The sequence below is a fragment of the Eucyclogobius newberryi genome, unplaced genomic scaffold (assembly GCF_026437365.1).
Source record: "Eucyclogobius newberryi isolate DKJ021-1_F unplaced genomic scaffold, fEucNew1.0.hap1 SCAF_9, whole genome shotgun sequence".
NCBI classification, from domain to species: Eukaryota; Metazoa; Chordata; class Actinopteri; order Gobiiformes; family Gobiidae; genus Eucyclogobius; species Eucyclogobius newberryi.
In genome coordinates, this window is record NW_027316532.1 from 32,527,586 (window position 1) to 32,552,053 (window position 24,468).

The 24,468-nt window shown below is 39.6% G+C and overlaps 3 protein-coding genes across 4 annotated transcripts in view; all 3 read right to left on the bottom strand.

Moving 5' to 3' along the window:
- cpamd8 (C3 and PZP like alpha-2-macroglobulin domain containing 8) overlaps positions 1-16,616 on the bottom strand; it is a 25,276-nt gene extending 8,660 nt beyond the window's left edge. The window contains exons 1-34 of the mRNA XM_072437911.1: positions 16,140-16,616; positions 14,825-14,976; positions 14,645-14,667; positions 14,003-14,168; positions 13,856-13,908; positions 13,516-13,533; positions 13,158-13,212; positions 12,965-13,078; positions 12,694-12,778; positions 12,471-12,579; positions 12,152-12,379; positions 11,914-12,084; positions 11,712-11,840; positions 11,419-11,608; positions 11,120-11,286; positions 10,130-10,279; positions 9,849-10,010; positions 9,624-9,766; positions 9,178-9,240; positions 8,238-8,469; positions 7,523-7,676; positions 6,909-7,039; positions 6,778-6,829; positions 6,407-6,705; positions 5,661-5,729; positions 5,429-5,585; positions 5,176-5,352; positions 4,961-5,042; positions 2,420-2,576; positions 2,221-2,295; positions 1,403-1,568; positions 651-737; positions 434-570; positions 166-321 (exon numbers count right to left, since the gene is read on the bottom strand). Of these exons, the coding sequence (XP_072294012.1) occupies positions 166-321; positions 434-570; positions 651-737; positions 1,403-1,568; positions 2,221-2,295; positions 2,420-2,576; positions 4,961-5,042; positions 5,176-5,352; positions 5,429-5,585; positions 5,661-5,729; positions 6,407-6,705; positions 6,778-6,829; positions 6,909-7,039; positions 7,523-7,676; positions 8,238-8,469; positions 9,178-9,240; positions 9,624-9,766; positions 9,849-10,010; positions 10,130-10,279; positions 11,120-11,286; positions 11,419-11,608; positions 11,712-11,840; positions 11,914-12,084; positions 12,152-12,379; positions 12,471-12,579; positions 12,694-12,778; positions 12,965-13,078; positions 13,158-13,212; positions 13,516-13,533; positions 13,856-13,908; positions 14,003-14,168; positions 14,645-14,667; positions 14,825-14,976; positions 16,140-16,213 (4,383 nt within the window). The 5' untranslated portion in view covers positions 16,214-16,616. The remainder of the gene's footprint in view (positions 1-165; positions 322-433; positions 571-650; positions 738-1,402; positions 1,569-2,220; positions 2,296-2,419; positions 2,577-4,960; positions 5,043-5,175; positions 5,353-5,428; positions 5,586-5,660; positions 5,730-6,406; positions 6,706-6,777; positions 6,830-6,908; positions 7,040-7,522; positions 7,677-8,237; positions 8,470-9,177; positions 9,241-9,623; positions 9,767-9,848; positions 10,011-10,129; positions 10,280-11,119; positions 11,287-11,418; positions 11,609-11,711; positions 11,841-11,913; positions 12,085-12,151; positions 12,380-12,470; positions 12,580-12,693; positions 12,779-12,964; positions 13,079-13,157; positions 13,213-13,515; positions 13,534-13,855; positions 13,909-14,002; positions 14,169-14,644; positions 14,668-14,824; positions 14,977-16,139) is intronic.
- A 453-nt stretch (positions 16,617-17,069) lies between these two features.
- On the bottom strand, positions 17,070-19,134 carry sac3d1 (SAC3 domain containing 1). Of its 2 annotated transcripts, none has more exons than XM_072439170.1 (4): positions 19,054-19,134; positions 18,409-18,799; positions 17,635-17,917; positions 17,070-17,550 (listed from the first exon to the last, which is right to left on the bottom strand). In XM_072439170.1, exons 1-4 carry the CDS (start codon positions 19,107-19,109, stop codon positions 17,093-17,095), a joined length of 1,188 nt encoding a protein of 395 aa, XP_072295271.1. In that variant the 5' UTR covers positions 19,110-19,134; the 3' UTR covers positions 17,070-17,092. The 2 variants fall into 2 exon arrangements, with proteins under 2 accessions (XP_072295271.1, XP_072295272.1); XM_072439171.1 differs by having other exon boundaries at positions 19,048-19,091.
- Positions 19,135-19,640: 506 nt separating this feature from the next.
- haus8 (HAUS augmin like complex subunit 8) lies at positions 19,641-22,631 on the bottom strand. The gene is made up of 10 exons (XM_072438579.1): positions 22,537-22,631; positions 22,287-22,351; positions 22,057-22,115; positions 21,828-21,933; positions 21,646-21,756; positions 21,464-21,573; positions 21,244-21,402; positions 20,318-20,459; positions 20,077-20,218; positions 19,641-19,958 (listed from the first exon to the last, which is right to left on the bottom strand). The coding sequence occupies exons 1-10, from the start codon at positions 22,599-22,601 to the stop codon at positions 19,832-19,834; spliced, it is 1,086 nt and encodes a 361-aa protein (XP_072294680.1). The 5' UTR covers positions 22,602-22,631; the 3' UTR covers positions 19,641-19,831.
- Positions 22,632-24,468: the final 1,837 nt, after the last annotated feature.

Genomic DNA, 24,468 nt, shown 5'->3' on the forward strand with positions numbered 1-24,468 from the left:
CACTGGATGATTAAGGTTGCACACAGAATAGCATAAAAAAAAAATGGTACTCGTTTTATCTACATGTTAAAGATAAAGGTTTTGAATAGGAAAAATAGGCCCAATGGAATTTGTTAATTAGACGTATTCCTTTCATATAAAGTTCAAGTTCTTTAATAATATTACCTTGGCACTTTGAAGGAGTTTCTTGTTGTCCCTGTTAAGTTCAAATGTCTCTTGGAAGTCAAGGTTGGTTGAGGCTAAAGAGATGGTGAGATTGACCCCTCCGACATAGGACAGAATTGCATACTCCGATAAAGCCTGCAGAGCCACGCATGTGTCCTGCCAAATTATTTCAGAAGAAAACAACAACTTTATAACGTAAAACTGGCATTTAAAGAGTGACGAATTATCCTAATAATCAATAATTGTAATAATGATTAACTTATTCTACCTGTGTGGAGGAAAACCCCCCCAAGGCATTTCTTTGTTTCGAAAGCCATTTGACCACAGGCAGAGCAGAGGCCACGTCTCCCAGCAGAGTGTAGGTAAGAAGACCATAGGCCGTCATCTCCACCTCTGCGGACACCACTGAGGAAGAGCAACATTTAGTTTGAGCTAATATAAATAGTAAAAGGACCGTTTAATGTAGCATTAGCACTATGAAATACCTGATTGGGAAAGGCCATCATTAAAGCCCATGAATGTGTCCTCATCTGTCATTGTGCTGCCAGTCAAACTCCAGTGGGTAAGTCCATCTGAAATATCAAACCAATAAATCACATATCATTCAAAGGAACCGGAAAGATGATTGAAACATGTTCAAATCAAATGTAGATTTTGCTGCTGATTTATTCATAATGACATGAACATTGGACATGATGTCCACATTGTTTGTGTTGTAATTTGTTTTTTGTTTGTTCTCAAGACAATTGTCCTCTCAGAAAGAGCCTCAGATGAGTCTCTCATTTGGGTTGCCAGTTCCAAGACCTAAATCCAATCCAAAACCTACCAAAGCCCAGCGCCTGCAGACAGTCATTAATCAGTGCTTGTGCAGCCTGTGAAAAACTTGGGTGTCCTCTATCTGCAGGTGCAGGCAACACAGGTTTAGTTTGGATTGTAGTTATTTTTCAAACTAGTAAGAGTGCAGGCAACACACGGGTCCTTTAATTTTGCATGTAACTCGTCACATCGTATTCAGTGAACCTGTAACTCATAGTACTCAGAAAAACCTCGGCACAGATGAGGAGAACACAAAGGACCAAACCCTGTCTGAGACTCCAAGAATCCAAGACTCTCTTGTTGTGAGAATTGAATTGCGAATTAAACTGAATTCATAAAAATCACGTCAATGTAAACTGAATTGAATTGACTAGTTTCATGTGCACAGAGCCATTCCTCTGTATAACCTTGAGACAAGTACCTTGTGTGATTGCCATGTGATTAAGACGACGCAGAGCCAATGGGGCGTATGGACTGCGTAGAAGGGCCAGGGCGTAGGCAGACAGGGCTGTGGTGTAAGGATCATCAGCAGAGTAAATGTTACTCTCCAGGAAATCCTTGGCTTTAGTCACTGCCAACTTCTCCTCCTGGAAAGATGTGTCATGTTAACTACACAGGAATTAAACCAAACATAGTATAGTGTTTATAGCTTTGGTTATAATTGAATAATAAAACAAATAGCAATTTATATCATATTTACTCAGGCCTTGTATTTATGTGAAATACTAAATTGGCAGGTTTAATGGCACATGCCCTGCTTGATGTACTATTACCTGTGCCAGTGAGAACAGTGCACTAACTTGTGATCCTGTGTGGCTAAATTACAAACATAATCTGTAGTTGGTTGTCTAGTCCCTAGTTATATATAGCATCCATAACAATGGATAACATAGTTGATAATGGATAGCAATGCTGGTGTACAGTCCAGATACAAGATACAAGATTCAATTCAATTCAGATTTTTCTATTTGTGCACAGACAAAAGTCTCACACATTGGAATTCTTGTGCAGGGCTCTCAGGGGTTAAAGTAAAACAAATAATAAAATAAAGGGGCATTTGTGAAAAGGCATACAGTCACAAAATATACACATTCAATAATTATTCAAGAAGGCCTGTAGTGAAGAAGCAGCTGTGTGGCACACCAATAATAATACATACGACATATTGCACATGATGAGGCAGCACTAAGTAGCACTATTGCTCAACAAAAGATAAATACTTAACTTTCTCAGTCTCACCTCTATAGTTATTCCTGTCTCCAAGAGAGCTGCCACCACATATGCTGTGAGTGAAATCTTTCCGTGGATACCGCCCTATGGGAAATCATATATGTAGAAATAAAAATAACTTTCAAACAATCAAACCAAAAGGCAAGAGTGAACACAATAATGACACAGGTGTATATTTTCCTCTGAAACCAGAACACATGAAACTTGCCTGGAGATCTTTGTTGAGGATGCGGCCCATGGCAGGAAAGGAGCCGTCTTCTCGTTGGTGCTTGATAAGCCAGGACTTAGCTGCACGTAGCTCTTCAGGGTCAATGAAAATAAAACTCCGGGATTGTGCGAATGATTTCAAAACAAAGGCAGTTAACCTGGAGAAAAGATGAGGCTATAAACAATCATAAAAATGCCAATTTAAAAAACAAAAAAACTGTCCACAACTACAATGTTAGTTGGACATAAGGGGCAAGGGTTAAGATAAAGGAGATACAATCATTAAGTTCCTAGAGAGTCAATAAATATTGACCTCCCTGTTACTAAGTCATTACAAAAATGGGGGCAGTAACTTCAAAGATCATGTATGCTACTATCATAAATTACTCAAGGCATATTCAGAACACTACACTATTCTGACTGAAGTGTAAATTGGGTATATATCTAGTGTATAAAGTCTATTTTATTGTATTTGTAAATTCTAAAGTGTACTCATGTCCTTATTAATATACAGTAGCAAACTACTGTTATTATTGTATGTTGCACCTTAATGCCAAAGCAAGTTCATAGTTTGTGAACTCCATTCACTGACACTGGCAATAACCCCTCTCTGATTCTGATTCTGAATATTTATAATTGAAGTACCATTGTCATGGTTTGAGATGTTGGACTCAAAGGAAATATTTTTATTTCAACAATAATTCTCCTGCTTGTTTTACACTGTTGCTCTGTCTAAACTTTAGACGAACATCTAATGGCAATTTAGATTTGTGATTTATGTTTCAATAGGAAGATTTTGACCAGAACGTACATTTTAAACAAATGAAAAATCTTAATATAAGACTGAAATCTAAACTCTTGCAAAAATGCCATGGATTTCAGAACATAAATCTACTAACCTACAGAGTTAGCAATTTTGCTAATCTGCACAAGATTTTTTTTACATACAACATCGCAATGTTTGCAATTTGCTAATTGCGACTATTCAAATTACGATTTTGATTTGATTGTAATAAATTCTGTAGCCGTAGTCCATAGTGCACAGTACATTTTTGTATTTATATTTAGCAAAAGCTATTTTTATTAAATATCTTATGTCATAAATATATATATATATATATATATATATATATATATATGTAAACAAACAAGAACCATATGTAAACACAATAATCTCATAAGATAGATCCTTTAAAAAGCTAGTTTCCACCTGCTAACGCTCCACCTGTTATCCATTAAAAAAACCTTAAGGTGAACATTTGAGTTGAGGTAAAAAAGGCCGTTGTAAACGCTGTAAAGGGTGTTTGAGCTAAGTGACCAGTTTAATGTAGATAAAGAAAGCGGGTCACTAGTGTTGGTTGGTAAAATATTTTAGCATAGTAGATGTATTGGATCTTTTGATCTTTGGTATTCAGCCCCAAACTCACAAACTCTGTTAAAACTGTCAGATCAGTCACTTGGCAGGCTCAAATGCCATGCCAGCCTCAACATGTAGGCCAAAGAATGAAGAGTGAAAGTACATCCCCCACTTTCAGTGGTTACAAAAAAGACCCCACTCTTACTTAATAAGACCTCCAGTGACTTCTTTCCTCATTGCACAGCCGTACCAAGGCCACCTCCTGCTTAGTTCTTGTTGACATTTCTTTGTGAACATTTCAATATATGATCTATATCCTCAGAGTGTATAATAAACCCTACAATGAAGCAAGGCCAGACTTAAATGGACAATACAACCACAATGTGTTGAGTGATCATGTCATTCTTCCAACAGTCCACACATTTCTAATTCACAAAGAACATGTTGTATCTGTTTGATAATAATTATATGAAGTCTTGCCAATTTCCACAGTGCCACATTTTCTGGGCAGCAGGAAAAAAAAACACTGAATCAGAGGCAATAACTTGTGGCTAAACTTGTGAACCAGAGCTGAAAGGGTAATGGATTTATAAAGTGTGATGCAAGTTTATAGGTTCAACTTCTGTGTTTACCACAGAACACTGGGTACATTCACAAAACAATCAGATAACCCAATAATTAGAGCTGACTTTTGGTGTGTTTACATACCCGGGAGAAATCTGATAATCAAAAGCACATAACATTTACTTTGCCACATTAGTTTGTCATTGTCCTTGTCAAACCTGAACACATGTGCCCAATCAGAAACAATTCTTACAACTCAAATGAAGACATTTCAATAATCAGATAATGATCAGATTTTTGGTGCGCATGTAAACATAGCAAAAAGCAACTGCCAACCACAACATCTTCAAAAGTTTCCATAGTTTAAGGAAAACTATTTCATTAATGGGGCATGATCATCTGTGAGCCACATACAAAACCTTGTTGAAGTGCTCAGAAAACAAACCCATTGGACATGGATTCTTCTGGAAGTACATAATAATACAGTCCTAACTCCTAACTACAACTGCATACTTCCTCTGTCCCTGTGATACACATAAGAGTTTATAAATAAGATGAGATCTTATAGCTCAATGAGGGAAACTACACAGCTTATATCACAGGTACAGCCCAGGGACTTACCACATGCTCCCAGAGGAATCTCTTTCTCCAAAGGCACTGTAAGATCCATCCTGACGTTTGTAGGTCAGCTGTCGCTGGTAACCTGAAAAAGTGAAACACTCTATGTAAGAAGTTGTGAAAACTTTGAAAAATCATGCAAATAACAGAAATATGTTATCAAAATCAAACTGTAGGCACATGCTATAATACAAATGTCTGGTTTATCAATCCAGTACCTTGCAGGAGGTAATCAGTAGCTTCATTTTCCACATCCGAGCTGAGCTGCCTTGTTTTTTGTAGATACTTGAGGACGAAAACATTGGGAGCAAAGTGGATCATGTTCTGCTCACCACATCCAAATGGTAACCGCAACAGTTTATCCAGATTATTTAAAGTTGGTCCCATGACATCTCCTGAAAGTACAAAAAAGTTTGTTGTTTTTCTTTGAGCAATAAAACGTTGTATTAAATATCAGATTTACACACAAACCAATCATAAAGGCTGTGGCTCTCTCAGATCCAGGGACCACGTTGTGTGGGACACCAAGAGTGAACGCTTCATTGTGGTTTTCCTCCGAGTCCTCCTTTTTCCAGATCTTAAACTCTCCAACTGAACCCCACCCAGTGGAAAAGCCAATGTGACGCACCTAGATAAAAGATGACAGGATAGGTAAAAATTTACAAGGAAAAATACCATAAACAATTTAAATGAAGATACAAACCTGTCCTGCACTGTGACCAGCCCAATGGAGAATGACTGAGTCATTAGATGGCTGCAAACCATGGCCAACCTAACAAAACGAAATACAGAATATCACATTTTTTCATGTTCTAATCTGGACTAGATCATTAATTTCACAATTTACAATTATACTTTATACATTATGTTCAACTAATCTTATGACTATGTTATGTGATGTAATGAAGTTACCTTTAACTCAGATCTAAACAAAAGTAAAACACACTTGACTTTGCGATCATCAAAGAGTCATAGATGCCAAAATACCATGGTCTCAGGAAAAAAACATTGATCCTTGAATGAATTGGAGTGTAGTAGTGTGCATTGGGAGCTCTTATAATTGTTCCCTTTGGGGAATGATGCGCAGCTAATGTCGGGGCTTTAAAGTGGCGTGCCAGTTGCTGAGTGCCATGCAAGCACCAGGTCATTGATCAGAGAGTCCACAGTCACTGACAGCAGCCTGTTAAAGCGTGACCTTAGAGAAAGGCATGCCAGTAAAAGAGGCGCCAGTCTTCCTAACTCAAACACACACCATGTGGTCACATAGTATCTTGTCAATGAGACCGGCATGATACAAACAAAACTGCCAGTTAATATGGTGTTCCACCATGAAGCCTGTTATGGGGCAAGAACTCAGGAAGGTTTGATGTGATCAATACTTTTGTGAGAAAAATATAGTAATTTAGAAATTCTACACACCACAGTCTAAAAATCAAACAAACTTCTTACCTGTACCACCCCACCTTTCCAGCTGATCCAAAAGCTCCGAAACTCATCCCAGGACAGAATGCTCGGAGTTGAGACACTACTGAGGGGGTCACCCATTTTGCCAGTAGAAATCCAGGATCGAGTGTTTTGTCTTCCCCCAAGCACAATTTCTACCATCTCTGCACTGTCATGAGGACTGGGAGAGAGGGCAAAATGTGCATCGTTGTGCGTCTTCACAGCCACTTGGAAGTAATTCATCCGTGCTGGTTTTTTCACATACTGATACTCATACTTATTTGGAGTTGAAATGTGGATTCTCTCTGAGAAAACAGATAAACTTCATAAAGAAACATCACACTTAATAATATGGCAACTTTGTATTTTACACTGACCATTTGGGCAAAAAAAGACACTGTAGGTGTATTCTCTGGGAAGGCCCTCTGGCTGCAAAATACAATGACAAAGTCATCCAATAGTTTTCACACACACAACATGATTATATTTCTATTTCACTGATAAACACCTCCACCAAAACAGTTCTCCGCACAAAGTCCAAGCCGACAGGGTTCCTCTTCTCATCAACATCATTGCTTGTCCTGCTTGACAGGAATCCGTCTGAACAACAGCTTGCTTCACTGTATGCCATGGCACGAGCTTTTGAGGGAAAACCCATGTTATTAGTGGCTTTCACTTCATTTTATTTACACAATGTCAATTCATGAATAAAACCAAAACATTTATGCTTTAGTTGGAGGGTAAAGCAATGTCTTCAAAGTCATCAGCTGCAAAATGTCATGGGACGCTGAGTTCATTAAAAGTACTCCTAATTCTGTTGGTGGGGAGCACATTGGAAATGTGGCCAAGTGCCAGCGGCAGCTCTTTATACATCTACTGAGAGGGAAGTGCAGGAGGCCTCTGGATGAGGAGAGGGGCCATGGGGGGCCCATTGACCGGCAATGACCTGATACTCATCAACATGCCACTGATTGTGACAGTAGAGCTGCGGGCGCTCCCCTGCGGTCAGCAGCTTTGTTCTCACATGCTCTCGGGACATGACTGCTTGTGACTCCTGATAGGTCACTAGATCACACACAGTTCAGTGTTTGACCAGCAGTGCTTTCAGTTTTGATTAAGTACCTGTGATGTTGGCAGTTCCCAGTTCAGTGAAAGATAATACAATGGATGTTGGTGCAGCCTCTCCTGGTGCTACACATTTCTTCCTTGTCAGGTGGTGCTTTCCTGGATGGCCCACAAACTTGATGCCTTTTGGAACAGAGATTTTGACATGGACCTGTAAAAGAGAAAAGAGAGTACAAATTAACTGAAAAGAACCGTCGCATAGATCCTACAAATAAAGTATATTCTTGTGTTCAAAACAGACACTATTTAATATTCAGTTTTGTCATGCACTAAAATTGATCTTAAATCGCCAAAGTCATTGGAATAACATGGCCCCGGAAGAACATCAAAACAAGAGCTGGTTTGCATATTCACTAACTGTGAGATCAGGTCTACACATGCACACATTTACAAGCTCATTTGCAAACATCATGATGTCATCTTTAAGGAGCAAAGGATGGATCAATTCTTTGGCCATTATATAACTACGCTCTCCTGAGCTAATCTCAATCTTCCCTTGCAAACATACTTGCCTATAAGCAAACATAATCCTTTCCTCGCCTGTGCTGAAAAAAAGTATGGCAGTATGACTAATTGTCAGTGATGCACATACAAGCTGTATTACTCAATATACAACATCCAAAAGCATTTACAGTGACAATTCAAAACCTTTCTGATTCTGATATTGGGGAAAAAAAGAAAACATATCCAAATACTTCATTATATTTATTACCTCAGAGCAGGTTGGAAGGTAGTTGTAGACCGTAAGCGGAACTTTAGTCTGCTCTCCTCGGATGAGGCTGTATGGCAATGTAAAATCAACAAAAAAGGGTTTGAAGACACGGAGTTCGGTCCTCTTGGCTAAACCCAGGCCACTTTCTTCAGAGAGACCAATGGCGTCTGTTACCCACGTGGTGATGGAATCAGGCACATCTAACTGGAGTTCAGAGTACCCACTCTCTGAGCTGACCGGAGACACATGTTGGAAATAAACAGGCTTCGTTAGGAAGTGATGTAAAAATAACTAAAACAATCAGTAATCTTATTTAACACAAGCTATAAAACCCTTACACTCATCTTATGGAGTGCAAACACAGATTTATTCAATATTGCAGAACATTTTTTATATTTGCAACACCTGTGTCAACACCTGCAGCAGCTTCAAAAACACATAGATCAAAGGAGATACTGTGAGGGGCAGTTATATCCTGACCTGCGTTTCCTCGAATTAAACAAGCTGAGATCATATCTGGCAAAACGGATTCAAAGTTGGTGCTGGCAACAACAGTTCAAATGACAAATTTACACCCTTTCTTTGGCTCAAACCGACCAAAATAAGTACTCAAAGGTTTTGAAGGAAACAGGAAGCGTTAAACTTTACAGGAAATTAGGCAGAGCTGAAAATCAATCCAAAGACATCAGGCATGTGCAAATTGCAGGGTAATTTGTTTAAATTGGCTAATAATCAATGGAGAAACCAGCTAAGAAAGCAACAAGTCAGGCCAAGATTTTTCCTTTTAAGCTACGGAACATACAATCTTTGTGCTTAAAAAGTGCTGAGAATACACCAACAAAAAATATATTATTATCAAATGTATTCCTCTAAATATTGAACATACATCATTTTGATACTTACAAACACATCTAGGAAAATTGTAAATTTGTGTAAATACCTGATATTGAAGCAGTGCCATATCCATGTTTCAGGGAAAAATGTCCGTCTTTGCTTCTCTGATCTAAATCAATGCAAAGAGATAAAGACATATAACGCATGGCCAGAACGTAGCATACATTCAATGTCATTGTTCCACAAAGATCTCATTGAGGAATTCTAACCAAAACACATCAAATAAAATACCTGATAATGTTGTATATAAAGTAGGTCACTTTTTTAATACTGCAGAAAGTACAACATACTCTAACAACATACTTTGATTATGTATAATAGGTTCTGTATCATTTTAGTGCAAGCTCTAGGTTGTACAATCACAACACTGTTGCATACTTCTAATATCACAAAGTCTTATCACAGAAACACACCCAACACACCCCATGAAAAGATTTATACAGCTCCACCATAGACAGAAAATGCTTAATGACCTGCAGAGCAGCTCTTTACCTGGCTGGAGAACGTGTGTGAGTGGCTGCAACGATCGCTGAGGTGTGAGGTTGAAAAGCAGGCACAGCCTCATCTGTATAAATGCCCCCACTTTGTCTGTGGTTTAAACTCACCATATTTGTCATCACAATCAGCCCAGTTTCCTGTGTTTAACACACAGACACTATGATTATTATTTTTTATTGCTGTCCCATAAATAAGAGCTCAGAGAGTAAGTCTTCTTACTGTAAAGGCAAAGCGTGCATCTTTAGTGATGTCCCAGTGCCAGGGGAACACAGACGAGCGCCTGCGTCTCTTTGAAGACAGTCCAGGCCACCAGAAGTGCCCGTCATCTTTAGGCACACCAAAGGCATCAGACACATCAAAGTCTGCCAGCTCCCGAAAAACCTGCGCACAAGAAAAAAAAGCTTATCTTTGTGACATAATATAATTGCTCTCTATTTGTCCTAAACAGTTGCAGACGTTTATCTTAACGCTTAAACGGTTAAAATAATCTTTGTACTAACTTTGTCTGGAGTCATCTGAAAGCCAGGCTTTAGCAGATACATGCTCTTATCCACAGTAGCCACACAAACACAGGAGCCCTTCTGTCCATGGACACGCATGGTCACTGGCTCCCCTGGCATGGACTCATTTGTTGACAGAGAAACAGAGACCTATTACAAAAACATACAAATGTAAAGAATTTAGTATATATTTCAATTCAAGGCTGTGTCTTCTACTTGATGTTTTGACAATTAATCATTCTTATTTTATTGCTAATTCTGTGAGCCTGACACAGTTGTAAGTCTTGCCCATTGTCACACAGGTGTGTCAGCATCACCAGAAATCAAGCTGATGTCTTTTATTTCATGAAAACAGCCAGAGTAAACTGTAAATGTTCACAAATCAAATCTGCCTTTAGTCATAGTCCTGTTGGCCTCCTTTCACCACTGCAATCTGTCATTGTACTGTCAGTCTGTCACAGCCCAATCACCTGTAGCCCTGTAGCTCTGCCTCGTCCTGCCCTTGTCCCCTCCTCCAACGCACAAACACACATGCTCTAATGGCATACCAGGGAGCTGTAAATACTTCAGGGAGTTAACTCTGCCTAATGCAGCCAGGAGCTGGGGAGCTCTCCCAGGCCAGCAGAGCTGTTTGTTTACATGTATTACACTGCGGACAGAGCCATGGCAACAATCCAGCATTTATACGGTAAATAGTAAAACAAGACTCTATAGAATGTGTGCTCTGAAATTCCCACATCGTGTTAAGCAGAGGAATCAAGTAGTGTCCATGTGGTTACTTGTATATAAGTGACATTAGTAAATGTTCATTTTGAGTATTGCTGCCTTAAATCTTCCAGCCCTTTTTTCTCAAAAATCTTGAAAAGTTAATTTTGTTGAATAGAAGATTAGACGATTCAGAAGATTTGCCCTGTAACAGTTAATTGCTGTTTAGGATAAACGCCCATCTACATTACTTCATCAAGTAAATTATATAATGCCAAAACCAACCTGATTCTGAAAGCTGGGCTGGACCGGGATCTGCAGGCTGTCAGTTACACCCTCCCCGTTTTCCCTTACGTAGTAGACCAGCAGACGGCTTAGAGGTGCCATGCTGTGTCTAACAGGGAAACGCAGATAAGACACACAGCTGTCCATCTCTGTCTGGGGTCCGGAGCCTGTGCAACACAGCCACAGGAGTTAGAGGGAGGCGCCAGTTCTTTAAAAACAAACATTACTTAATATTTAAGAAATAAATAGCCATAACATATTAAATGCAGTGTAAAGGTGTATATAGGGAAAACACTGACCAGATGTTGAAGGGGTTGTGTGTATGTTTTTGTCAAAGGTGATCGTGGCTCTTTTCCCTCTATGAGAGGCAGCCAGGTTGGCCAACTGCTGTCCTGAAAGAACTATGTTTCCCCTGGACGCCACTTCATAGTGAAGGGTAAAGTTGCAGGGACATGTGGACTTTATTGCCAGTTCTGCTTCTTGGCCAATCTAAAGGTGGACAGGTAAAAAAAAAGGAGTCAAATGCAGAAAAAAGAAATAATGAATAATTTATGACTGGAAATATTAACAAAACTAAACTCCTAACATTTACCATAAGTGGGACACTGGGGCTTTGGATCTGAATATGACACCTGCTGGGTGAGTACCAGCTGCTGATGGAAAGATAGCTGGGCAGGTACTGATCTCCTACTGTCGAGTCATCAATGGATGTCACCTTAGTCTTTATAAAGAAAAATAGTCTTTAGATAAAGGTGAGTTTTTGGCTTCTTCCCTGTTGAAGAGTGCACACTGACCTCCAGCCACACATACTGGGCAGCAGCAGGGATAGAGGGGATCTCGAAAAAAGCCAGTCCATCCTTTGAGATCAGCTCAGTAGTGTACACATTATCTTTGGGTGTCAGCTCAGCCTTCACACGCACTTTCACACCATCAGCTGGACTTCCATCGGGATATGTCACCTCAAGCTATAAAACATAAATATGAAAGTCACCCAAAGTCCAAGGACCAACATCAGCAGTAGCTGTTTCCTACCTTTCCTTTGTAAGGAAGACCAGGCTTGAATTGTTTCCGTGTGTCCTTGGAGTACTTAATGTCTATAAGCTGCTTGTGAACAGGTGTAGAATCATCAAACATTGTTTGTTTGCTTCCATCTACACTAACTACAGTAGCCCAAATGTTGACAGAGCCTCTGAAGTGCTCTGCCACATCCAATGGCATCATGTCCCTCACGCAGAGGCTGAAATTGGCAGATCCTTTGATCTGAAACAACAGCAAAGTAAAATGCATTAGTGAACAGCCTACATTGTCGTACAATGCATAAATGTACATTCAGATTAAACTTCAGACTGACTTCCATAGTTTTAATGACTGGATGACCCATTTCATGGCGATAGTACCCTACTCCATTCACAGTCATATTAACAGTTAACTTCCCTGTAACCGGCTTTCCAAAGGTATACCTGAAAATTGGGCAAAACATGTTAATCCTAATTAGATTTTAGAAAAAATCCTGAACATAAATAGACAATATATGGAACACCAGGATGAACATCAACACAACAGAAGTCACATACCTGGCTCTCACCATGGCCTGCTCACATGATCTCAGGTCACGAATGTAGCGAGGTGGATCAATGACCAATTCAAATTTGGGTATGACTGTTGAAAAAGCAAATTACTTTTTGGTAATATTATCTCTTCTTTTTCAAATAACTGACATTTATTTAACCATCCGCGCAATGTACCAAACAAACACTACAAATAAAAACAAACACTATGTACAAGATGACCCCATCTTCATCGATTTCTAATATATTAGTTTATTTATCATTTTGAATGTCTTACCATATTTCTGCACCACAAATGACTTGTTGTAGGTGTGACCCTGCACTTCAACAAAGACAAACCACTCTCCAAACACAGGCTGGTCAGACAGAGGAAAGCTCATGTTTACCACTCCTAAAAGAAAAAAGAACCAACATATTTCATCTAAAAACTGCTGGGATTGGAAACTGTAGTTACAGTAGGAGCAGCTTACCACAGCAAACAGACTGTAGGCCTTTCCACTGGACAATCCTTGACCCTCTTGGATCCTAAAAGACACAACATTTGTGTCTAAAACATCACTTCTTTATGTTACATGCTTATACATATGGTAGCATTAATATAATAATACATAAAAACAATCCTACATAAACTGTGTAGAGACAGTTTGAAAGGAGGGGGAAATATATTTTTTTATGTTGTTTGTTCTTGCAATGCTCCATCCTGTTATCTTTGTGCACCACCATAACTTCTGCTCTATAATCTCTAACTATACTAGGAATAAAATTGCTAGTGTCCTATCCAAACCATTGGCTTTGCAAAGCATGGGTGGTCCTCCAACCTCCACTCACCAAAACATAGGCCTCAACCTGCAAAACAAGACAGAGATCCATTAAACACGCGGGTTGCTGGGATAAATTTATTCCTTGTGTTAACCCCACTTTATCCAACAATCATCCATCTGTGGCGAGAGCACTACCATTTTGCAGCAGCAGAGCTTTATAGAAATAACCATCAATAAAGCGTCTGTCTGGACCTCCCTACTTAAGTTTAGAGCTGCTACTCACGTTCCACAAGAAATAACTCTACACTGACTTCTGTAAAATGTAAAAAACACAAGTGTACATGTCCCTACTCAAAGCACAGTAAACTTTTCTTTCAGCAATTATAAAATTTAAAGTGTTATTTCACCTTCTCATTCACAGGTCTCAGGTCAGGGTTGACCATGTAGACATTGATGAACACTAAAGAGAAAGAGAACAGAAAGATCGATTTATCATTCTATTCATTTAAACTCTAAAGAAACGCTTTGTAGTTGAACAGCAGAAGTACTCAAACCTCTATGTTTGGGTTTGTAGATGGGCTTGTCGGTCTGGATAAAGACAGCTGTGCCCTTACTGTCCAAAGTGACTGTGGTGTAGTTATGAAAGATGTAGCCTCCCGTCGTGAGGTGACGATTGCCCCACACTTTAAGGTGGGCCTGGCCTCTCAGTCCGGATGGAACCTGTGGCAAGTAAACACACAAAAGTCTAAACAAGGCTAAATCTGGGTCAGGTTAGTCTGTACGATAACTGCTCAAAGTAATATATGGAATAACTACTGAGGAAACAAAAAATTGCACAGTGAGAAACAAATATGAAACACAAAAAACATAGCACGTTACAGATGACAGTATGTTGGGAGAATGAGGGTGTGGTTCATAGCGAGGGGCGCAAGTTGAAAACAAACACACAGACACTGGAGGAAGAAGAAGGTCCTGCATGTTACTGGTCTCTTCACGAATGTGGAGGCGGGACCTCAACAGCTGTGGCATATTGAGCCGAGACAGATGTAGATTTACAATGATGTTAGCATGGTTTTGCATGTTGCCATGTGGAATGTGCAAAACAGACCAGAGGGCACTCACTACAGTGCATCAAACTGTCATGCATTTCAACTGGGAAAAGTTGGAAAAGGACAAAAATATGCATTTGAACTGACCTTTAGATTGATGGTACCTTTGTCTATAGAAACAGGGGGGAAAAATACACCAATTATTCTTGTTGCAATGATGAGGCAAAATATGACCAATTTGGGTGAAGCTTATAGATCACTTCATGCACGTTTATTCCAGATTGGCTACATAATCAAGATAAATAGACAAAGGCCTGTTATTCTCACCAAACACTGAGGAATGACCATGGGCGACCACCTGACCCTTTACTGACAAATGCACTTGGACTCGTGTCTCTGCTTTTGCGTTGAAGATGGTCACACTTACAGACTCCTCTGTGCCTGCCCGAAACAAGGACGGGGCAACCACCAAGTAACCCCTGAGAACAAGGGGGAGAAGGCATGCATTAATATCATTTGACACAATGAAAAAGCTTTATTTAGGCACCAACTTTTGCGTTAATGGTACAATATTGCGATTACACACCCAAACATGTTTTAAAATTGAGGAAAGAAAAGATTGTCATTGGGGTCAGGGTGTAAAGGTCCCGTTTTGGAGCTTTTAATGATTTTTAGAAAAGCACATCATACGGTCAACAATACAGCATTGTTCAGTGACTAATTATACTTAAACCTATGATGAAATACGGCATGAGAACTCTCAATGTTTTTAAGTTCTCGGAAAGGCAGACAGGCCTGTTATGAACTTAAATGATGATCAGACAAATTAGAGGTGAACAGAGCTATGAGAACAAACTCTATTGCATGCCTGGGAAAGAGATCAGGTGGTTGGCATTACAGCAATACAGCATTACAGCCAGGGGCAAGTCAAAAGATCCCGAGAGAGAAAGTCGTGAGAAAATCCCCTGCAAAATAAGGGCTTGAGGAAAAGCAAGATAATAAGAGGAAATTGAGTGTGTGTTTGATCTACTGAGGGTTTGACCTGCACTGAGATTAGACTGCACAGCATTGGCTGGTGAATAGCACTGCAGTCATCAATAGGTTGTAAAGTGAAGGATTTGTGGCATCCACCACATACTGTAGAGCTCTGGACCGCTACAACAGGAACATTAAAGTCCATCATGTTTTCTTTCTTTCTTTCTTTCTTTTTTTAATGCCATGTCTGCTTCTGCCAATTTTGTAGACCCTTCTCCATTATATGAGGAGTGAAAATAATGTAATCTTTTGAATGTACTTTGACTGGCACTGTACATATTTTGACAATTATTTAAAACTATATTTAAAAAAAATAAAGTTCCGAAGTTCTCCCACTTTATTTAGCTTTTGACGCGTCAGTTCCAGAATGGGCATCTCCACTGCCATAAACTAATATTATGCCAAATGTATAGGCTTACAATAGTAAAGCAGCGTGTAATAACAAAAGCAGCCTTACTTACAGAATAAAAATATGACACAATAAGAAATGTGCAAAGAAGCAACGACACGGGTTATTATTGTGCATAATGCAAATTCAAGTAGAATCAATATTGGCGCTAACAAAGTGCACACATCAAAAATATCCCATGCAACTTTGGCAACTTACTGTCTTTCTTGTGCATAACTTGCGCTGCAGATGAACAAAGTCCATGTTGCAGTGAGCAAAGCGCAGTGCAACATGTTGACCACATTCACGAGGAGACGGCTGGATCCGCGCGCCCTCAGTTCAGTCTGGAAGCTACAGTCCACTCACTTTGTCCATAGGGGCAGACTCTGTTTGTGCATAGCTTCTCTTAGAAACAAACATCAGCTGTTTGCACCATCCCACCGCGACAAATCAGCTTCCAAGTAAATCTCTTTTTTTCTTCAGAGCCCAGAGTGGATTACGGACAGTCCTCTCCCATGTGCCTTCACCCGCCCCGGTTCTGTTCGATCATATTTCACTAATACTTTTTATAAGCGTCCTCCCACTTCAGCTTAAAGGCTGAAATGAAAGAAAATCCCTCAAGTCTCCGCAATCTTCGCTCGCTCCGTTATTGGAAACGTCTTTCAAGTGGCTGAGCTCTTCCGCTGTGAGCAGAGGTGTGCGCTCCTCTGCGGGCTGCGCAGTGACCCAGGGCAGAGCTGCTGGAAGCATGAAGCAATGATCTTACTTTAACTTAAACACCTTCCCTCTCCAGATGACACAATATTACCCCCAGTAATAATTAGAGCCTAAATATTTTATTTTCCAAAAGGCTCCACTGGAGAAAAAATAGGAAGACTCCAATTAAATATTTGAGATTTGTCACAAACAAGTGCTGCCATCAAGTGGCGAATCCTATGAAATACAGACATATTCAAAGACCCACGCAAAAGATGAATTATTATTAAAACAGCCCACATTTATTACGGCATACTTCCAGAAGTATACAATTCATTATCATAAATACTTTATTATAATAGATACATTTGTTACGTTAGTTTAGTCTTTATTTGAAGGGACAACGTAAAGACAATAAACCAATAAATCAAATCAATTGGGGCACCATCAAACTTGATTCAAAATTAAAAACTGCATTATTTATTAATTGTGCATCCCATCAAAAGTAACAGTTTTTCAGTTGTATTATTGTGATACTGTAAACACTGTCCTTGACCGTGTTCAGGATCAGCAAAGGCACCTTTGGAAAAGATCACTTCATTTTCCAGGTTGATCTCAACTCCATATAACGGGCAATACTGAGCTGTAAAACATTTATCCAAATCCAAAAGATTACTCAGTTTCTCTAGTGGAAAACGACAGTTACGGCTACTGAATCCATGGCTGTATATTAGGAGAAGGTCCCTTCGACAAGTTGAGAGATGGCGGTGAAGAGCACACGTCTGAAAGAAGTTCAACTTCTTGGACAATCTCAGAAGTCGAACTGGGTTACGTTCAAGATAAGCACGATTGATCAACAGAGCCAATGAAATGTCAGGAGTATGGCGGAGTTCCTCTGGAAGATGCATGACATGCTCCAGGGCCTTGGTACAACCTTGTTAAAATAAAAGTGTAAAAATAGATTAAAATATAAGTGAATACTATCACTACAAATCTGTGTAAGTACTCTATTACCCACCTAAATTGTAAAGCAGATTTACTGCTTCATACTCTTCCTGGTTGTGATATGGTGTTGAGCCAGTAACATAGCAGTCCAGAAGCCAGCTCATATATTCCTGTACATGCATGTCATTGATCTTTGGATCATAAAGCCGAAGAGGCTCACCACAAAGACGATATGAGGCATACACCAGAAAACGGACCGCTTGCTCCAGAATTGTCACACAGTCTGTACCTGAGAGTCGTTGTATAATCATGTCTTGTTTCACTGCACGCAGGCGATCAAAGACAAAACCATACACCTGTAACCAAAACAAAGGATAATAATTACTACACCAATGCATACCTTTTCATTTTAATTAATTTTAGCAATGCCCAAAATCACGGATCGGTGGGTGTTCCAGGTTATAGACTCAAACAATGAAACAATTAGAAGCAGATTAATAGATGTTCACAGGAGTTAAGCAAATGGATAATTGTCCCAGACCATCCCCTGTCCTTAGACCCTTTCTCATGCAGGAAAAACTACAAAAACCCTGTGGAAAAATGTAGAAACCACAGGGAGAACCACAGTGAAGTAGAGATTCTACTCCCTCGGACGGAAAGGCTGCAGATGGTCTAGGACTGATAAGCTTCAATTTGCAGATAAGATTGTGGAGCCAGGAACACTCAGGAGAGAGGGCGGCTCATCTACTACAAGTGTTTTAAATAAATGTGTAGTGAACGAACAAGCAAAGGTCTTGGAATAGGACTCTGAACTTCATGCATGTTTGTATGTGTCAAAGTAACTAACCTCAGTCCACGGCTGCAGATTTGGAGAGGTAGCTATTTTGTCAATAAGATAACGCACAGTCTTTTTCAGCACATCTGGAGGTCGAAGGTCACTGGGGTTTGTGGAGTCTTTGCCTGCTGCTGGCCGGGCATACTCCTTCACTGTCCGTAAGGGGTCTGCTCTGGGCTGACGGTCTCTCTCTGTTCCTCTCAACATCTCATACTGATGCAGGCGGTGCTGCGTTTGTCGCTGGCGCATTTCGAAGGACGTGCACATGGTCTGACATGTCCCCTTGGGCACACAGTCCTCCTCGAGCTTGTCCCGTGTGTCCTCCTGTCCGCAGCCTCGTTCTCGCCATGATGGTTGATTTCTGTTTGTCCATTCGCCTGGATAAGTTCTACCAGAGCTGGGGCTGTTGGGAGTAAACAGAGGATCCATCTTGATTGCGTGGATTTGTGTACGAAAGTGGTTTTGTTTTACAGTGGCTATAAGTAAAAGAAAACTAGCCATAACTTTCAGCTGTGCAGTGTTTACATCTGCTGCTAGCATGAGGCTGTTAGCTAACGGTCATTATTATACAGTACGGGAAATCCGAACCCGTCGGCTCATTAATATTTGTTTTAATTCGGTGTAACAATATGTTTCAAATGAATACACGACACTTACAATGAGTGAGGGCCCCTCCTGGTCCTCCTGCGGTTCATGTTTTGAGGGGGAACCATGGGAAACCCCGATATGATGGATCCATGGGGGAAACGCGTAATTAGTGCACGTCACATCCGCTCTGCCCCATAGAACACTAGATAAAGTCACTCTGCGAACAATTTTCTTGACCAAGAAAACATTAATAGGGTGATTATAAATTCAATGAAATTAGCCCCTGTGGCTACAGTTTACGTGTTGACCACGATTGCCACGGCATCGATTCCTTTGATCTCTGTTGCCCTCTACCGCTCTTCTACCGCAGGTGCCGATAATACCATGGATCCATATTATCTGTACGTACACCACCGCGCGCGTGTCTCAAGAGGTGAACAAGAAGTATGAGATTATGAGAATGTGCAAATATATAAATGCAAAAATTACTTATGACTTAATTACTGTTTCAATTACAGTTTTAGTCCTCAATGTGCTCCACTAGAGGTTATGCAGGTCAAGTAACGCTTCTGTTTTACACTCATGTAAAGACACTTTAATACAATGTTGTGTTAATCATATTTTATTAATGTTTTGACATTACTCTATCAAAACAGAACTACCGGTACAATTACAACAGAAACAAACAAAAATTAGTTAACCATAATTTATTTCCCACGGTAAATGACAATTTGTTAAAATATTTGAGGAAGATCCAGTTGCAAAGCATATATACCTACTGGCTTGCAAAAAAAAAAATTAAAAACAATGAAAGCATGTTAAATCCAAAGAGTGTGAATGCATGGCCTCACTGTTTCAGGCAGAAAAGTTTGTGCGTCCGAGCGGCTCCAAGCTGCTCTTCTTCTGCAGCCTCTTGAAGATGGATGGTTTGTCGGCAGATCAGAGACGACAACTCCAGCAACTCAGAAAATGCTCTGCAATATTAAAAACAGACATTTCAAAGTCTACAGCCAGGGAGTCAATATTTGGCATGCAGCATTTTGAATAAGATAACAGTCAGGTTGAAGCCTGAGCAGTATAGAATACCCTTACCCTGAAAGTTGTTGCCCGATATCTTTTGAAGTGGTTTTCATGGTTTTAAGAAACTCTAGAGATGTACAATTGTCCTGAGTATTCTCCTGTGTGCATTCTTTAAACAACTTTTCACTCTCTTGTAGACAAGATTCAGCTTTGTCTGTAATGCAAGAAGTGTTGATTATTCAGTATAAAATGCAACAACATATGCAAATATGAACTGAAAAGCTTAACTGAAAGCTTAAAAGTAAAGTACAACCTAGAAAATCCCTCGGCTCTGCGTCTATGTAGAAATTCTTAACAGGCAATTCATGACGTGTGGTATCTACAGCTGCGGCAAAGGACTTGTATTCTTCAGTGAATTGAGTGGCGGCCTCTGCTATAGGGGTCAATGATGCAATCTGGTGAAAAATTGTTGTCAATTTACTGTTGAACTCTGTTTACATGCACACCAAATCTGAATATCAGTTTTCTGGACCTTTAAGATTATTTACATGACATGCAAACTTCAAAATCTGATGCGAGTAATCAGAAGGACCATAAACAGAAAGAAATCAGATGATTTACATGTCTTATATATAATTTCTATATTCTTTTAACTCCAAAAATATGATTTTTAGCACATGTAACCCCTGTAACAAACACAATGGCTCTGTGTACAAGAGCACCCCGCTAGTTCCAGTCACAAACAAGTTATTTTTTTATATTGCCACTTTCTCCATTAATCAATATAAAAAATGATTATCTATGCTTTTGATTGTTATTTTATATTGTAGTGTTTTTTTTTCATTCTAAGGGATTTTGGCCCATAGGCTTTATTGGACAGGACAGATGAGAGCGAAAGGGGGGATGAGAGAGAAGGGAGGACATGCAGTAAATAGTTGAAGTCGGGATTCGACACTGCGGCTGGCTGCAGTTGTGCTGTGTCATAACAACTCCATCACCGGGCAGCACTGTAGTATTATTTTAATGCTCCATATTTTCAATGGCTGAAAAGCCATGTGCACTTTGAATAAATAATGCTCTAAAAACACATTATGATTGAGGTTTTGCTGATTTACATATTGTCATTGATATTCATCTGTAACTCACTAGAGAGGGGAGACCATAACTTTAGTGATGAGAACTAGCCAGAAAGCTGTAGTGCACAGAACAAATTGGACGCTATTACATTGTAATACTAACCTGCACATCTAATAGCTCACTTAGAAGTCTGTTCTTCTCCTTTAACTCATACTGACGTTTCTTATCCAAAACCTCAATACGCAGAGCCTCTTCGTCCTCCAGCTCTTGGAGGATCCTCGTTTCTGCCTCCATCCGAAGCTTTGTCGTATTGTTCTCCATCTAAAGAAAGTTGGCATACATTCTTTTTGTTTTCTTAATCAGATCATATAAAAGCAATTACCTTAGCAGTTAGATAGGCCAGCAACAATGTTTGCATCTCGATTATCCTTTTGTCATTCACTGGAACAGGGTTTCGCTCAGGTTCTGTGATATTTTCTGCCAGACTTTTTTCTATATAGATGTAATAACATATGCCATAAAACAAGACAGAAACTCGTATCCCATGCAAAAAATATGATATACCTTTAATCACTGAAATATCAAAATCAGGAACCAAGCAACGTTCATCTGAGAAAGTTGACTGCAGCATATAATTTAAAAGAATTGAAGGTTCATTTTCTTTTGCCATGATTGCTGCACACAAGTAGAACAAAACAAAGATAAAAACAGCACAATAAACTACATACTTCAGATGAGGGACTCACAGGTTTTAAGATCCTGGGGTAAAACTGATCGCCTTGGGGGAGTTCCCACTTTTGGTCTGGGTTTAGGGGAAGCAGGTCTTTGTGGAGGTCCCATGGACTCATTGCTCTGCAAATGTACGTTTGTAAATAGCCCGAACTTGTCCACAAAACATGTCGCAAAACGATGCATACAGGCCTGGTTGTATGCACTATTTGGCTGACAACTTTATAGAACAATTTGAAGCCAAACCTTTGAAAGAGTTTTCTCTGCGGCTTGAAGATAACGTGATTTGACAATAGTCCCACTTACTGAAAAACACAATGTTATAACCGACAGTGCGTGGTAAGATAGCAATCAAAGCATAGCGATTTGCCTTTAAATAACAACATTACTTTTTTCAGCTTTAGGTAGTTAGTTAACAGTTTCATTGAATTCATAAACAATTTTAGCAATACGACAAAACCAAATACCATACTTACATTTAACACTTTTCTTTTCATTGCCACTAGCCTTAGCCTTACTGGTAACATTTCCGCCTTTAGAGCTGAAATTAAAATTGTGCAAATAATTTATTTAAAGCCACAAGCCGTTGATTCTACAACGCAAATAATACAAGCTGTAATCGAGGCGGAGACAAGCGCCACCAGGACAAACCACAATGAAGCCCTGTCCTGAAGCAACTGTGATCAACCTTAAGCCTATCTTAGTCCACATCGCAGTTGGCATCACCTTTTAGTCTCTGTAGAGGCACTTTTAAAACTTCTGGGCGCTGTTGATGTTCGTCTAGACGCCATCTTTGTTTGAGAAAACCGCGTGTGCAGCGCTTTTTGATTTCGACAGAAACAATCTCTAATATATGGTTCCGGATAAATGCTGCTGTGACAGTTGATATTGATGACGCTATTGCTCATGATACGTATTTATATTCCTAACTAAAACATTCTGGCTCGTTAAATATGTTATTTGGTGACGTGTTCGCCTACTGTTGTCTCCATGGAGATGTGCCTGTGTGCAAATTGTAACACCATGTGGAATTAAACCAGGGGTGTCCAAACTTTTTTTACAAGCCGACAATGTCGAATTTGTCGAATGACGAAGTGAATCATTCGAAATGATATATTTGACGTGGTATCAATGAGCCTCCACACCTTTAATAAGATTTGCAACATTAATATAAGGTTGATTTAACATCAAAATGCTTGAATTTTTTAATTTTACAGTAAAAAGTACTACTTTTTGTTGTTTGGACCTACTTAGCAGGAGTGCCAACAAAAATTGGTCTGAGGGCCGCATTTGGCCCCCGGGTCGTGGTTTGGACATGCCTGCATTAAACGCATCTGTAGCCTATTGCATTTATTCAATTTGTGTTTTTAATGCTCAATAATAGCTTGAAATACATGCATTATTCATCTCTGAGCATGGTCGCTTCTCCACAGACCTGTAGCTTGGCCAGGTGCATCACCTTCTTGTCTACGTTAAGATCCATCCATCTTGTTTCTTTATCAGGGGCCCCGGGACGCAGAGGCAACAGTCTAAGCAAGGACTCCCATACTTCCCTCACCCGAAACACGTCATCCTCCAGGACCCATCCGGAGGACCCTTGCTACATGCATGGAGGATACTATACTATATTTTCCAGGCTACAGAGAAACATAGTACCCCCATGTCCTGGCTCTTCTCCAAAACCTCCTGGTGGGACATGTTCGGGAACACTTCCCCAGGGATGCGTCCAGGAGGTGCCCAGAACACACGTGAAGAGGAGCAGCAACTGTCACCTGTCAACCTCCTTCTCTCACTCATGAAACAGACCCAGAGATACTTGAACTTCTCCACTTGAGGCTTATTCAGATGATAACGTTTAATGCCATACTTTGGAACATTCCAGAAAAAAACAACCAAACACACCAGAAAACTTACAGTGCCCCTTTAACAATTCGCTTTTCTAAATTGCATTTTTCAGATCACTACTGATCAAATATTTTTTGTTACATTTGCAAGTCTTGAATTTTGTAGAATTTTCTGTTTACTGTCGGGCTTTTCATAATGCATTTTTCTGGCCCTTTAAATAGGTTAATGGTGCACAATTTAACATTTATGGAGGAGAGTCTGCCTCCTGCTTGAGTAAAATGTAATTACTTTGCAGAATGTCCCACAGTATGAATTAAAAATTACATATATCTCCATGGAAACAGGCAGGTGAGTATTTTTCATACGTCGCTATATAGTAGGCCTATAAGACACACAAACGTTTTTATTCAATTTATTTGTGTAAAGCCCAACTTTGCATAGCCCTGCAGTTGCAAAATTGTTGATTTAACAAGCAGAAATTTAGAAAATCAAACTGTAGAATTGTGTGCAGACTGTTGCAAATAAGATCAGAGACAGATATTACCAGGTTTGTCCTCCAGGTTTTTAATTAAAGCAACAAAAGTGTGAAAGCAGAAAGCAGCAGTGTTTTTGTGTGTGTGACAGAATGTGTATATGAAATGCAATAGAGACAGTGTATATTGATATGTTCCGTTCATATGGATTGATAATCAAACTATTACATATTGGTGTTTTTGTTTCAAAATGAAGAATGGCATCCGTTTCAGAAAAAAAGACAAGAGTGATAAGAGTAAAATTGTGTTTGTCTTATTTCTCCTTTAAAACATGTTTCTA

Bases quoted from the DNA above. Each gene is read 5' to 3' on its own strand.
- sac3d1 (XM_072439170.1), bottom strand. From the start codon at position 19,109: ATGGTTCCCCCTCAAAACATGAACCGCAGGAGGACCAGGAGGGGCCCT. The intron at 18,800-19,053 runs GTAAGTGTCGTG...TACTCCCAACAG, and splicing joins AGGAGGGGCCCTCACTCATT to CCCCAGCTCTGGTAGAACTT. The intron at 17,551-17,634 runs GTGGGTAATAGA...TATTTTAACAAG, and splicing joins AAATCTGCTTTACAATTTAG to GTTGTACCAAGGCCCTGGAG.
- haus8 (XM_072438579.1), bottom strand. From the start codon at position 22,601: ATGGCGTCTAGACGAACATCAACAGCGCCCAGAAGTTTTAAAAGTGCC. The intron at 21,574-21,645 runs GTATATCATATT...ACATCTATATAG, and splicing joins TGATATTTCAGTGATTAAAG to AAAAAAGTCTGGCAGAAAAT. The intron at 19,959-20,076 runs GTAAGGGTATTC...TTAATATTGCAG, and splicing joins ATCGGGCAACAACTTTCAGG to AGCATTTTCTGAGTTGCTGG.